Source organism: Cydia pomonella, chromosome 13, assembly GCF_033807575.1.
Source record: "Cydia pomonella isolate Wapato2018A chromosome 13, ilCydPomo1, whole genome shotgun sequence".
NCBI classification, from domain to species: domain Eukaryota; kingdom Metazoa; phylum Arthropoda; class Insecta; order Lepidoptera; family Tortricidae; genus Cydia; species Cydia pomonella.
In genome coordinates, this window is record NC_084715.1 from 10420011 (window position 1) to 10436354 (window position 16344).

General features: G+C 33.0%; 1 protein-coding gene across 1 annotated transcript in view; it reads left to right on the forward strand.

Annotated features, from left to right (window-relative positions):
• The window catches only part of LOC133524181 (uncharacterized), a 67844-nt gene that overhangs the window by 22539 nt on the left and 28961 nt on the right, over positions 1–16344 (forward strand). Inside the window, exon 2 of the mRNA XM_061860052.1 lies at positions 13694–14080. Within this exon, the coding sequence (XP_061716036.1) occupies positions 13771–14080 (310 nt within the window). The 5' untranslated portion in view covers positions 13694–13770. The remainder of the gene's footprint in view (positions 1–13693; positions 14081–16344) is intronic.

A 16344-nucleotide genomic window follows, 5' to 3' on the forward strand; every position in this document is an offset into this window, starting at 1 on the left:
AAATGAATTACGATGTGAAAAAAACGTTAGGTAACAATACACACATGCAAAAATCGGCTGTAAAATCGATTCGAATAATTCGTTTATAATGGCTAGATTTAATAAACTATACGTCGCCTCATCACTACAAACTTCAGTAGACAACTGTCAAATGTGTGAGCTCTCTGACAATAGGTATTTTATTAACTCGAAAAATATATAAGACAAGTCTCATTGAATTTGATTAAATTATTTTAAAGTTAAGATATTTTTATTGTATGGATAATGTAACAGAACATAAAATTTCCCATTATAAGCTAATATCACTGCAGTTAGCGTAGAACTAAATTGAAACTACCAACAGAACGACGGATCGTTCGATATACATCACACTAGAGTATAGGAAAACGATACAAAAATGGCAAAAATAGGCTAAAAAGCGTCGCCACGCCACAAGTTCATCCAATAAATATTCCTAACTGCCGTTTCGTAAGGAAACAAATGCTCCAGAACACAATGACGACATACAATACTGGTTCGAACAAGTGAACCATATCCGACATATTCTGTTTGTCCCGAAAATTGTGGTTTCTCGTGTTTTTATTGATAGTATTTTATTATGCGCGTGACGGCTATTTATTTACGTTCATTGCGAATTTCGTGAGGAAATAGTAATCGTCATTTCTTACTGTAGAAAATAAGTATTATCGATACTTGGAATCGTGGTATGTAGATTATGGATACCTACTGAAATAGTGTTGTTCGCGTAAACAATCGCAGTCAATGGCCCATCGGAAAAGCATACAAAACAAACCATTTGAGCGTTAGGGACGATTTGTTTTAGTGAGTCATACATAATTTATAATAACATTAGTTCACATTATTTTCTTTTTTTATAAAAAAAAATTTTTCTCCATTTTGTCCTGTCGCTTGGTATTTCTCACCATTCCTCAAAAAGGAGGGTAGGTCTTTGTCTAGTAGTGGTATATCAAAATAGGCTAATGAAAAGGTTTCTTAACACTGGAGGATCTTGGGGTCGTGACTCCGAATCTCAAAAATGTATTGAGATGGTCATACTGACCAAGGTTTCCCATGGAACCGATAGGAAAATCCTGTGTTTTTACCCCTGGTCACATACGATTCATCCACGGCGGGCCCTCAAGGTGTTATTTAGATGTCTTTTCGCGATTTTGTGGGTAGTCCCACGGGAAACCTTGTTCAGTATGACCATCTCAACACATTTTTGACACTCGAGAACGACCCCAAAATCACAAAGTATAAATATAATGTTATTACAGCACTTTAACATGCATAGTGTACGGTAGATTTTCGTAAGAACGCAATTGACAATTTATGAATACAATCTTTATCTCATATTGAATAACGAGTCACGCGTTAACAGAACTATATGTGATCAAGAAGATACATTCAGACACACGCACAAAGAACATTATCCGATTCCGATATCATTATAGGTCAAGTTAATGTGATCTCACGTTATCTGAGGCTTTCCGCTAAATTATAGATATGCTTTTGCACAATGTGTCGAAACAACAGTCGCTACGTTCATTGGAAATATATAACGAAGCAATACAGTTTGACGACCGATCTGGCCTAGGGGTAGTGACCCTGGCTAAGAAGCCGATGGTCCCGGGTTAGAATCCCGGCGGAAGCGAACGGTTTCTCTATGCATACGTAATCCCCATATTCCTCTTTGAAAACTGTAAGAGTTAACATCATTTAAAAATTGGAATGGGATTTATTCACTTCTAATTCGTATAGGTACTCGTAATAATCAAAAACTGGAAAAAAGTCTATCGAAGACAAGAATTATAGGACATTTTTCTTAACTTTTTAAGATTTTTTCTCGTGAGGTACATATTTGACGTATTTTATGCATTAATTATGTATTATTATTTTTTTTTAGCTAGGCTAGTTTGCGGAGTGTTTTACTTTTATTTCTGCTTAAAAATATCGTAATCTAGTATAACATGTATTAAATTTTACTTAATAATTAGACAAATTAGTTTTTAGTTAGCTTTATTTTATTTCAATCTTCTGTTTTTGTGCAAAATTATGTTGCAAATCATTATCAATAATAGATTTTGTTCAAATCTCTCTCATTTGATGTGGCATGTGATATTTTGTAAAAATGTGAATACATGATTTATATCGAAAAAATAATGTGAATATTCAGAAAGAAAAATGATGACTACGTTTATACGAAGAAGCCGTTTTCCGCCATCCTCTTAATATAAGAATTGACGAAAATAAGTCTTGCGTTTAGTGTCAAATTTATAAACTCGCCATAAACAATAGTCAATGTAAAAACAGGCCATACTTATACTTAACACTTATCCATACTTTATTTTTAGACTAGATTAATGTTTAATCCATAAAATATTGTTTTATCGTATAGAACGCTGAATACAGTAAACCAGTACATACCTTTATATATTGTATAGTATATATGTCAATATTATATACACTCAAATTATTCATGTCTCGCTTACTGCTGCATCGAAATGTACGCTCCATTAGATATTAACATTAATCTCATTACCGAGCAAAGATAATCAACTACGCTTAGCAGAAAATAAGCATAGTGAATTATGTTCCTAATATTCATAATGATAAAGTTGTTTTTCCGGAAAACTGTTGGAAAGGCGATATATTAAACAGGCATTGATGAAACGGTCTTCGGTAATCCATAATTCTGGGGAAATTATTTACGGGCCACTTATTCCCCGCAACATTTGGAGTTATTACAACTTTTTGATGAGCCTTTCCTTATCACATTTTTTCCTCCGATGAAAAACTTCTCTTCAATGAGAGTAGATTAACTTAAATTTAAAGAACGATCTATATAAGATATGTATATTTTACAACAACAGGAATTTTAGTTTTTATAATTTTACACTTTGTTTTTTTTTTTGATACAGGAACGAAATCTGACAATTAACTAAAAATAAAATTTATAGAAATAATATTACGAATATATATGAATACTAGTAACCCAGCATCCACTTTTTGTACGACAGACCAAAATACAAAATTAAAAATAGCCGTAATGACAGCCAACCTCCGGCAGGAGACGGCACCATGAGAAGAAAATGGATGGTGGGACGATATGGGCGACCTGCTACATACAAAAAAAATTGCGTCAAAAATCTTTCTTGTACTTTTTCCTAATCAGAATATGATACCGAATAATCCCTTAAACTGATCCCAACTATTTTGTTTACACCTTGTATAGCAGAGATATTTTTTGTCAATACAAAACATTTTTTATTACAATAAACTTAATCAAAACAAAACTAATAACGTTGAAAGTAACTGAAAATATATTATTTTCTTCTGTAGCCACGTAAAATATTCCGCACTGTAACTACTTAAGCGCAGTCTATACTTTCCTTCAAATTCTTTGCTCCTTTTAATATATCAGGACTTGGTTAACTCAAAACTTGGCAAGGAAACTTTGTTGAAGAGAAATGTCCATCTATTTTTACCCGTCATCCGTGTAATTTGGATCATGTGGCAGACGGGCGGCCGATTACAATAAAGTTTTAAGAGTCTGAAATGTCATTTTTTATTTTTATTTTCATAGATTGACTAAACATTATTAGTTAGGCATTAACACATACATATGTATATATACATACATATCAGTTAATTACGAGTATTTCTCGAGGGGTGTGCAGAGACCAAGGATTTCCAGTTACTACGAGCCTAACATACATATACATAGCGAAAGCGCTTCCTTCACTAAGGTAGGCATTAAGTCCACTATTTATGAAAATAACATTTCATCAAAAGTATATATGGAGAGTACCTATCTTAGTTTCGAATTACGAGCAAATTAAGTTTAAGTAAACTTATTAGTTAGTAAACAATTTAGTTTGCATGAACTTAGCGATAGTATAAGAAGTATTAAAAATACACAATGCCCAATTTTCACCATTATTTATATTAGACCTTAATTATAATATATATTATTTCATTACACAGGTCAAAAATACAGAAATGCAAATGGTAAACTTTAATTAGCTATGTTTTAGTAAACACCAATATCGTTTATTTACGGTATCATTTCGGATAAACCTTACCGTTTATGTATCGGTATTGTACTCCCTTTAAATCAAATTTGCTTCCCGGAATTATTTTTGGATTAACGTTACGTTGTGTTGACCTGAATCTGTAGGTTAACCAAATACGGCTCAATGTGATTCGATTTTAAAGCCATATTGTTTATACAATTATTCAAATCTGGGATGATCCAGACTCGACTATTGTGTACACTTACCATTCTAAAAATCCATATATGATACAATGCATCTACTGAAAAAGCAAAGCTTTCTGAATATTTTACTCGTAATGCTATTCTTTTATTATAGCGTTATCATATTTTAAGATAAAAATATTTGGGGTAGGGAATAAAGCTCGCGATGCTTCAATTTATATAGAAAGATGACTTTGACAGGAATAATAAAAACCAAACTTCTTCCTATGTTTTGATAGAAACAAACAATAATTGAGAAATGAGTTTATCTTTTTTTTTTCTTTATTCATAATGCCTATAAAATAATAAATAAAACTTTAGAGTAACCATTGTTTCAAAACCAGATACATGTTCCTATACAAATATTTGTTTATTTGCTTATAAGACACTAATATACAAAATGTTATTCACTTAGATAACACTTTATCATACTTTTTAATTAAAATAATGAAGCTCCAAGTATTTTTTGTTTAACCGACAATTTCTGGAATATCTTGGCACAAAACGGAACATTCTAGAATCCTGGCCTCATCTGGTTGCGAACTAATGTTTCGCATTAATAAGTGGGGTTTCTACTGAAATACGGGTACATTAATTAATGTCTTGGACAGGTTAGTGAGACAAGAACTATCAGTTAGGAAGGTTTAGGCGTGACATATGACAGGGCCGCTGACGCTTAGCATTGCGTTCAGTAGGCGTGGCTAGGGCTGAAGTAAACTATGTTTACAATTAAACGTTGATTATTTTAGAATCATAATACCTAAGGTAAAAGGAAACGGGACGAAATCACGTGACTGCTTTTCTATTCAAACGTAGTCTCCATTTTCTTCTCTAGATATTAACATTATAAAAAATATTTTTACGCAAACTGATGTGTTATATTTAATAAATACAATAAACTGTGTAAAAATAATTTCCATATTCAATAAAAAAAGCCTTTTAATTCTACCTACGACCTCTTTCTGAGAGAACTCAGGGACAAATATGTTAAAAATGGATGTTATGTAGGTATGTGCTTAAGTAATTACCCATTTATTAATTATACATATGTATACCCTCGCTAGTACCCATAATACAAGCTTTGTTTAGTTTGGAGCTAGGTCGATCGTGTAAGATAGTCGGCAATGATTTAAATATTCATTTTAGTTCTTAATACAAAATAAATACAATCGATCGTTGAAGTTATTATGATATTTCTATTAATATATAGATCATTATCGCAGTCGATTGTTATTATCCCACACAGCAAAGCACACTCATCTATAGATAAGATAAATAGAATAACCAAAACAACCCGATCGACCGTTATAAATCACCAGTTACCTACACGCTACCAGCGACCTACATCAACCAATCAGTTTGCGAATATAGTCAGATTGTGCATGAAATTGTACCGTGTGTAGCATGTTTAAGAAGCAATTAATAACTCCACTGAACATCTCAGACCACCTGTGTTTAACCAGGATGTAACTTGCACGATGAGACACGCTAAGATGTTATATTATATTGATATTATTATGATATTATATTACCTATATTGATTGCCACCGTCGTAGTATAAAAAAAACCTTCCTCAACGTAGCCTACTTTTTATTTATTTTTTCATAGGAAAAACTTGTCGTAAAAACATTACATACATATGCAACAAGATATTATACCTACATATGAATATATAAGTATGTATATGTTATATATATTGTTGTCTAAGAATCTACAACACAAGCCTTATTGAGCTACTGTGAGACTTAGTCATTTTATACCTACAATATGTACAAATACCTAAATAAATACACGCATAATTTATAAACCTACGTCCATCTTCCGCCCTTCATTCTATTAGCAAAGAAAGTTAGGTAATAATTTTTTTTTAATCCTAGTAGTAGTAGAAAAGTTTTTTATGGTAGGAAATGATAGGCGAGTCTAAGTTTAGAAATGATCTGATTAATAATGATTTTCTTACACTTTATCTGTGTGTAGGTTGTTGTTATATGTACGTGCGGTTTCTTTTTTTTAATACCACGTAGGTGGCAAACAAGCATATGGCCCGCCTGATGGTAAGCAGTCACCTTAGCTTATGGACGCCTGCAACTCCAGAGTTATTTCATGCGCGTTGCCGGCCCTTTAAAAATCTGTAGACTACTTTTTTGAAGATCATAATACTGTAGACCCCCGGAAAAACCGGCAGGGAATTCATTCCACAGCCGGAGCGTCCTCGGGAGGAAGCTCCTCTTAAACCGCACAGTGCGTGACCATTTAATGTGATTTATTATGTTTTACTGGAAATAATTATTTGATTGATTGATTGGCCACATGGATAATATTCGAGCTAGTGTTTGTTTGCAATATGTAAGTTAACAACCGTGTTTTAATTTCGTTTATATTTATTATCCGTCTTATTGAATTATCATTTTAAATGTAGGTTATACATTATACTAAACTTTGTTAAAATACTAGTATTTATTATTTCAATACTTTCATAGTGTAATTAAACTTTTATTTCAGTCCTGTTTACTGGTATATTTAGGTAACTACATATTAAATCAAATTTAACTGAAATTGCCACAAAATATTCATAATTTACCATTATTCCTACTTTAAGTCGTTAAATAATAATTATGATTGCAAGCTTTATTATTCTATACCATGCCACTGCAAGTTAAATGTGCGCATTGCACGGAATTACAGGGGACTTTGATGCAACTATGTCAACTCAGTACCAGTAAACCTAAATTAGCACATACTAGCACTGTATAAATAAATTATAAATAAATTAATAATATGGACTATTTTACACAGATCGATCTAATCTCTCGATAAGCTCATGAAGGCTTGTGTTGTGGGTGCTGGACGACGTACTCGTATATAACATACATATAGTTATGTATAACTAAGTAGTGGTTCAGAAAAAAAGTAGCAGCACATTATGTGGATTTTTCATTTTATTTAGTGATAATTACTAAGTAGCACATTTTTGTAGTAATCCGTACATGCTATTCTATACAATTAAATACAATCGTATTTAAAATAAAAGGGCGAATTGAAGTGTTCGCCTTTTATATTACATGTCTCCTAAGACTTTTTGAACAGCGTCTTCTGTGAGAATTTATGAGGTGTTTCTCATAAACATAGTTGTTTCTTTAAATTTGATAAACTCTTTAATACACTATTAAATTTTCTTATGTTCAATATTGCACATTTTTGATTTGACTTTACTTTGAAGTAGTTACATGGAATTTTCATTTTTGTATATTTGCGATTTTTGCAGAAATTTGTCTCCCGTAGAAAAACCTCTGTCAGCGATTAGATTGGAGAGACTTCCTGACTACCGAAGATGAACTCCAGTTTATGGGTATAATTTACTCGTAAGATGATATTCCTAAAAGTATACAACTAGTTGTGAAAATTAAAATTCAAGTGTAGCATTGTGGAAAACGGCAGGTGAAGATTGTCAAATTGTGTTACATTGCAATAAAAATGAGAAAACTCAAACAATATGATATTTCTCAATATAACTTTATTAATAATCATTTAGGTAAAATGAATATCAATAAATAAAAATAAGTAGTTTACATTTTATTAAAGTAATAAAAACGTGTACGTTCGGCACTGTGCACGCCTCCTTCGAATGTCCGAAATACAATTGTTCCAGGAAGGCTACAAAAATAAAAATAGGTACAAAAATGACAAATGTTGCGTGTACTTAAAGCAATTTTGTTGCCTTTATACATTTCACAATGTGTATCTAATAATAATGGAAACAAGTATAAATATCTAATATTGCAAGCTTATCTAATAAAGCGAGAAAATATCAAATCGACATTAAAAGTAAGTAGGTATAGAATCAACAGCACCAATTAAAACTAGAATAGTCTTCATATCTATATCATCTACGACCTAATTAGAACTTTCCGCCAGCAAAAATTTAGGTCAAACGAAGCCTATTCATTCATAAAACCGGCTTTTAGGCGTATCCGCGAATGAATATCTCTTACCGTTATCTGAAAAACTGAATCTGAGAGCCTGCCAAAAGCTATTAGAATTTGGTAAGTATAAATAGAATAACGAATGAAATTGATAAGAGGCTTAGATAACTCCTAAATTAGCGTCACAGCTCGAGATATTGTACGAAAACCTCACTGTTATTCCAAACACGTTCAGGTGGACCAGCATAACAGTTTCCTCAAGATTAATAAAACTGATGTGTAGCCATAGTCACTTTTATTGGTTTACCAGCAGCGATGTACGAGTGAGCTATAAGAATAATCACCCAGTGGTGGAGGCGAAGGACGGGAATTTTAAATGGTTCATTTTTTCCCGCCCCGTCATTTGTCACGTCAGAGTTGCAGTTGGGGTGTCCTGTGGCTCGCTTTTTTGCTCCAGATCATTATCAACGCTTATTTACTCATTAATTTATCACTGTCCGCCAGATTACCTTGTTTCCTGGAGGGATCGAGGGCTCTTAAGATTACTAATGTTGTAGTTAAAATTTTGTAGTGGACATTTTGTTTTACAAATGAGATTTTATATTTATTTATTTGTATTTAAATAAACAATATTTTTTGTTATCGTTATTTGCCTTGACCTAGGTCGTTCCAATTACAATAACAATCTCTCAAATGACGGCGAAATTCGAAAAATCTTTCTTTTTAAATTAAATTTTATGAATCTTTAAAATCATCTTAATAAATCTTCCACTCAGGTAGTTTCTGAGAAATCCGTTCCCTTTTTATTATACCCTGTAGAATAAAAATCATCGTAGTTCTGTGGGTGCAAACTCTCTCATTGAGTTTTTTAAAAGATTAGTTGTTATATGTGGATACTAAGATGTATGTTGGTAGCCTTTTAAAGGTCATACGTTGTTTTGCAATTGCCAAACCCTTCGGGTACATCCCTAAATACACATAAGTGCTTAATTTTTTTTTCATAAGTGTCATTACTATCTATATTCTTAAAATTAGGTAACGGTAAATATAATATATAGGTATTTAAAATTAATTGTGGATGATCTTTTTTAAAAAATTGAACCTTAATGTTGATTTTAATACAAAAAAAAAACTATAGATTTCATAATACATGGTTACGGTAACGTGCAACTCTGACCATATTTCACCAGTTATCATACTAGCGTTAGCTGAACCGCGTATTAATATGAAAACTTTTCAATAACGATGAATTATGCCGGAAAACATATTGGCCGAAACCACTAGAGTTCGAACGTTTCACGTGAACGTCGGTTTCACGTTTCAACGTATTATCTGCATCGCTTATAAAATAGAATTGCAAATTTCAACCCTTTGTGAGCGCTTTGCATTTGGTAACACAAATTCGCTTTTACGGTCATTTGCATGTTGCTGTCACAGTTGCGGTGACTTCCGAAATGTTGCAGCTATAATTGCACGCTGCAACAGTGATAATAATATTCGAAAACAAAAGTAATTTGATGTGTGATATAGGCGTAACGTTTATACAAAGAATCCTGTTAGTCAAACTTTGCAAGCTTTTATTTAGTTTTACCTGTCCCGTTGTCTGTAATCAAATCTTGCAAGTTAAATTTGACCCACTTCCCGATTTCCAATGTAGCTGAAAATTTGCATACATATGTAAGTTGGGTGACAATGCAATATTATGGTATCATCGAGCTGATCTGATGATGGAGACAGGAGGTAGCCACAGGAACTCTGTGATAAGACAACGCTACCTAATTGTGTTTGGGGTTTTTAGAATTGTCTCGATGCGTATTAGTTGCCTGTGGAAAGAAAGGTACAGTCAGCGATAAAAGCTTGTACCAAAAATGAAATTTTTGCCAAAAACTTATTGCGTCTCAACATAAACATATCATTTTTTTAGTTTGTTTTTTTTTTGACACAAAATGAGTAGGCTCTCTCTAAATTAGCAAAGGATTTATCCTCAGATCTTTTAGCGCCTTTTCATATTGACTGTTGGGTGCATGCTCTGCTAATAACTTTATATTTTGCTTCATCATATACACGTACAGGAGTGTTTGCTACTCTGTGGTCCTCTAATTTCCGTTTTACGAGACGGTTGTTTGAGCGCGTAATTAATTGGGTGCCTGCTATTATTATAACAGGCTAATTACACGTGGATTATATAACAAACAAACAATGTTGTGTGCGATTTGTGTGCCTACTTAATGTGTCATGTAATCTCTTGGCAACATTATTGCTATCAAATATATTCACGTGTCTAATGTAAGCTGTCATCAAACAGATATAAGTACACCTTGTATTCAGGTATATTGCAGGGAGAATTCCAAAAATAGGAATTAATTTCGTGGATTTATGGGTTGTAATACTCCTAACGACCAACTAATCGATGCCAATAACCAAGCAATGGCCTTATGGAAAAAAATGTTTTTTGTTTTTAAGTTTGTTTTAGTCATTTAAGGAAAATCAAAAAAGAGCGTAATTAAGCGTAGTTACAGACATGTAAAGTTTTATGTTAATTTATTCAATTGATCTAAATTAACAGATTAAATTTTATTGTGCTATTGTACTTACTTCATACACATACATATATGTTTTATTTTATAGCATAGGATACGCTAACATATTTTCATTAATGTAACTTAAAATAAAAATGCTCAATTCACGAAAATCAACGTACCCAATACTTAAGACTAACTACGTCACATTATTTTTTTGCAGGTCACCCTAATAAAGATTAAGTTGGATATTATATCGCAGTTAGTATTATTATTTTATAATATTATTCTTTTATAATAAAACATACATTTCATGTTTTTTTTTTCAATAGACATATTATATCATTCAGGCCAATTCAAACTTACATTATGTTATGATATCAAAATGATATACAAATGATGTCAGTCGCCCGTGTATTTTGCTCGTACTTATTTATTTAAACTTTATTGCACAATACATGAAGAGTACAAATGGCGGACTTAATGCCAGAAGGCATTCTCTACCAGTCAACCATGAGCCAAACCGAAAGATCCTAATTGGTGCAGAGTAAAATAACAAAAAAATATCACAAAATTATATAAAATTATACGTACATAAATAATATGATACATTAATATACATATATAAATATATACCCACTTATCCGTTCATGTATTGGTGTGAGCGAGACGCACGGGCGTCTGATATCATTAAGACGTAATTTTGAGTTTGAATTGGCCTACTGGACGACATATCAGATGAACTTCCATAGTCGAATGTTCAGAAACTTCATAAGTTGTTAAAAGAACACCGAAAACTAAAGCAAAAGCACTCAAAAGCTTTATTTCAGTTTATAATTGTTAACATATTTTTTACAACTAAGTGAGCCTTTATTTATTTAACCTTTATTGCACAATACAAAAAAGTACATATAGCGATCTTAATGCTTTAAGGCATTCTCCACCAGTCAACCATTGGGCCAAGCAGAAACTTACAATTGGTGCGGAAAAGAAAATCAGTACAGAGAGATTAAAGCCTATGTAGGTGTATAACTCATATACAGGTGTATTGTAGTATATATTCCAAGCACGAACTGAAACGAATTGCAAAGAAAGATAAGTACAAAACGCAGCGATAAGTCTATTAACACACGTAATCTTTAACATAAGTTAACCTTAAAACAATTGAAATGTGAACCCATAAGCACCCGCACATAACTATAAATCGTGTTCCCAACATTCACCCCTCTAACCGTTAAGTATATGATCCTATTTCACCCCTAAATCAAACTAAGTGCACCACCGGCATACACCATAAATCAGACTACGCTGCAAATACGATATTAAATTTCTTTATCTATGCGCAATCCAGCCGGCGTATCAGGTGTGGGTATATTTATGGACACACTTGGGTAAATAGCTGAATGTATCGCCCTACTTACAAAGGTCGAAGGTTACGTAGGTTGCACACATGTCATTTGTAGCACCTATGGAAGTTTACACGCTCTGTTTGTTCTTTGGCGTTTGATTTTCTTTTTCCTTTTCGGTTGGCAGTTTTATGTTGGGTACGGTAAGTGGCCCCGTGTCAGCTCTAACTATACATATATAATATGTGTATCTTATTCCTATGCGAATACGTGTTTGCACTGGCTGTGCGCAATTGTAACTTGAGATTGGTATTTGTTTCTAAAAGGTACATATTTTAATAAAATATTTTACATCACGTTGGTGGCAAATAACGAAGGATGACAATGTGATTTTGGCCGCCTAATGGTGAAGAGTAATAGACTGAATGGTACTTTATACGTATAGTATATTTCACTAAATAGTAGGTATATTTTACTGTTAGATTACAGGTCAACTTATTAAAGCTGGCACAAGCTTGTCGAGCATGTCTGTATTACATACTTTATAAAAAATTACCGCCCGCTATTATAAAACAATCCATAGTTAGATATGTAATTAATATGTTTTGCATTTAATCATACAACGTGTTTGTACTTATATACGGATGCCGTAATGTAATGTACCTACATAACTATATTGTATTACAGCGTAATATATTGATCACCTAAGGCATTGCTCTGATACAAATAGAATGCTTGAAGCGCCTGAGACCGATTTCATTCCATAATTTGATACGGTTTTCAAAATATTTTGATACTACTTTGACCGTGAGCATCTATCAGCTGATTCGTGTTGAGTCAACACCTAATCGACTTCTGATTGCATTTACTGTTGAAAAAATGCAACCAGAAGTCGACTCATAAGGCATTTCACTCTCACTTATTGAATGTGCGTATGACTCAAGGTCGTATCAAAATAAAACCAAAACCTTTTTTTTACCGCATCGGCCCCTAGAGGATTGTACGTACGATATATTATTACGTATTGTACGTTATATTGGAACTATCCGATCACTAATTTAATGTTCCTTTAAGTTTGTAATTGAACTTAGTTCCAGTCGTGCTATTAATAAGTGAGTAGGTAGGCGAGTTAATTGGCCAAATTGGTTTAATTACTCAGAATTATAGACATTCAATTACCTGGACGGTATGAAAATAACTTATTAACATGTTCGTGATTGCCGAATTAAATTATTGGAGAAATTATTAAAACACTACGTTTTAATGTAAACTCAATTATTTTCAATAATTTTGGATTTCGTGGAAATGTCGTCTTGAATAAAATAATTATATAAATGAAGACAATCTTACAGACAAAAGTTATCGCACATATTTACGATTACATTCAAATTACCTGTTTTATTTAAAATTTATTAGAAACACCTATTTCTGTCGTTGTAATGTGTAAATAGGTTTTTATTAAACATGACAACGAAGCTGATTACGAATAAGCACGTCACGGGTCATGTATTGTATCTAACCTAGTTATGTCCAAAATTACACGTATTTCTACATTTGGAAATAATTAAATGTGACAATGTCCCTTTTACAAAAAATAATGGTACAAGTATGTGCCTAGAGATCTAATTGTAACTTTTGCCATTGCAGGTACAAAAATGATCACCCAACAACTCAGCAGAAAAATGTTGTGACAAACACAGGACCTGGATGAGAAGGAGCCAAAGATGTGTCGCCTAAAGAATTTCCAAGACGTAATCAATAACAGAACATTCCTATTCATCTTAGTACTATTATCTCTAAAACTGTGCAGTCCTCAAGACTTGAACGAGGAATTTGTGAATGAGGACAGTTTAGACATAATTTCCGACATTATGGTTGTACCTGTGAAAAGTGTGAAGTTTCCTAGAAACGCGCAGAATCCTTGCAGGCTGAGCGAGCTCCTGTGTGATACGGGACAGTGTATATCGCTGGACAAGTATTGTAATGGAGAGGACGACTGTGGAGACAAAAGCGACGAGCCCAAGTCTTGTACACGTAAGTATATACCGTTTTCGTAATTTACCAAATCATTTAAGAGCGGGAATGTTTGGAAGGAAATGTTTGTCAAACCCTTGTCTTGCTGAAAATTAATAATTATAACCACATTTTGGACAACGCTTGTTTTGCTGGTATACATACACTGCGGTTAATTTACTACATAGTACTAATCTTTAGGGCTTCAAGTTCTTCCAAGTTTGGGGCAGAGTGACGGGGTAGTGATAGGCGGCGAGAGTGAAACGACTAGTGCAGATCTGAATAATTTTCTTTATTTCACAAAATATGTATTTATACATGTAGGTAGGTTGTCGCTGACACAAGCAATATGCGTTTATGTCACAGAAAACTATAGCGTCGCTGAGAAACACTCAAAGTGGACATTTACCACATAACATTACTTACGTACTTACTATAGATACCAAAAATAATAAAATATGTGACTTTTATTAGCCAAGTGTAATGCCTAGTAGCCGGCCGCAGAATAGATGTGGATTTTTATAACGACACCGTAGAAAACTCCATAAAAAAGTATTTCCATTGTAAAATATATCATGACAAAGGAATACTACCTACCTACCTAATATATGATACTACCTAAACTATACTAATATCCTAAATCAAAAGATTCCGAGTTTTCAGTTTCCTTGCGCCCTTAACCTGGCCATTGTGTAATATTCGAAGAATTTATTTATATATACATTCAAATATACCCTTATTGGTTTGTGGGGTTATTCAAACTTATTTTAATATGTCCCCTTCTAGCTCTATTCCCTATTTATATGAGGAAAGTGCTTTGTGAGGCAAAGGGTTGAAGCAGTCAAAAGATATGACGTATTTTACTCACCTACTTGTATTCGTGATATTTTCGTAAAATATTTTTGTAAGTTAGAAGAACCTTATTTTTAGTAACACTTACATTAATTATATCAAAAACCACTTATAACTCTGTAGCTTATAACATAGCCTTATACTAAATGAAATATTAGTTAGGTATCATCTAGACAATTATAAATGCTGGATCAGTTGATAAGTAGATTTTAATAGAGATAAGTTAAATTAGCTACAAAAAATAGATTAAATTAAATTGTTACTTAGAAAACTAACGCAATGTGTGATATTGAAATAATTTTGAAAATTGATCATTTTATCTTAAAATATATTTTAAGTGGACACCTAAATTGATATAATATGTATATGTACTGTGTCTCCCTACTACTTCGTTCTGCAAAAGCCCGCCTATAGGTGCTGCAACCCAATCAAGTTATAATGCAAGTTACAGACCCTTTGTCTATATATTTCCATTTTGAAGAAACATCACAACAACAACACAAACAACAACAAACAACACTGAAACATTCAGGACGACTATATAAAAAAAAGTTTTTACCAGTTGTGGTTTCTATTTTCGACGGAATCCTAAAAAGGTCAGGGGACTCGAGTTGCTACGGAGAGGCTGTGTCAGCGGACTACTCGGCTTCCTTAGCCTTTTGTGTATTATGTGGCTCAAATAAGAATAGAAACGCGTTCGTGGCAAATTTTCTAAGCGCTGGAGACATTTTCATACATCGATTTTCCTGGATTATTAACTCGTAAGATATTGGTTTTGGTGTTGAACAAACGGAAAATGTATGATTGCATTTCGTAAGGAAAACAAGTAGTGCTTACATTGAAAAATATATTTTTATCATGTAAGGTACCTGCACCAAAGAAGGCTTATCGTTATATATATATTTTTTTTTATGTTTAATATGAACCTGCAGTTTTGTCTGTGGTACCAGCGAACATGGACACAAAAATTTGAACCCATTCACACTTATAAAAGTATGAAATTTTAAAAGTAGGCAAGCTTAATACCAGCAGTGGCATGATTGCATTTTTATCACTTGTCACTATGCCCGTCACTTTCGCACTTACTTGTTAGAACGTGACAAATGACAAAGAATCGACCATCTTAGCCCTACAGGACTTCGCAACCCCAAAATCACTCAGTATTTGTGCACATTACAAAAATAATTGTCGCTTCCGAGATTTGAACCTGAAACTCATTAATTTTAAAAATTAGGCTCTCAGTCAATTATACTACTCTGTCAATTTATCTGCACAGATAAATAAGGTTTCTATAGTTTGACGGTACGAGGATATTGTAGTGTGTGTTAGAAGCGAGCAAATTAAATTCAGATAGCAAGTAACCTGTATAGTATTGAATTGACCTGACGCTCTATAATCCGCGCGGTAGGTTAATCTAATCGGTACAAGTAATC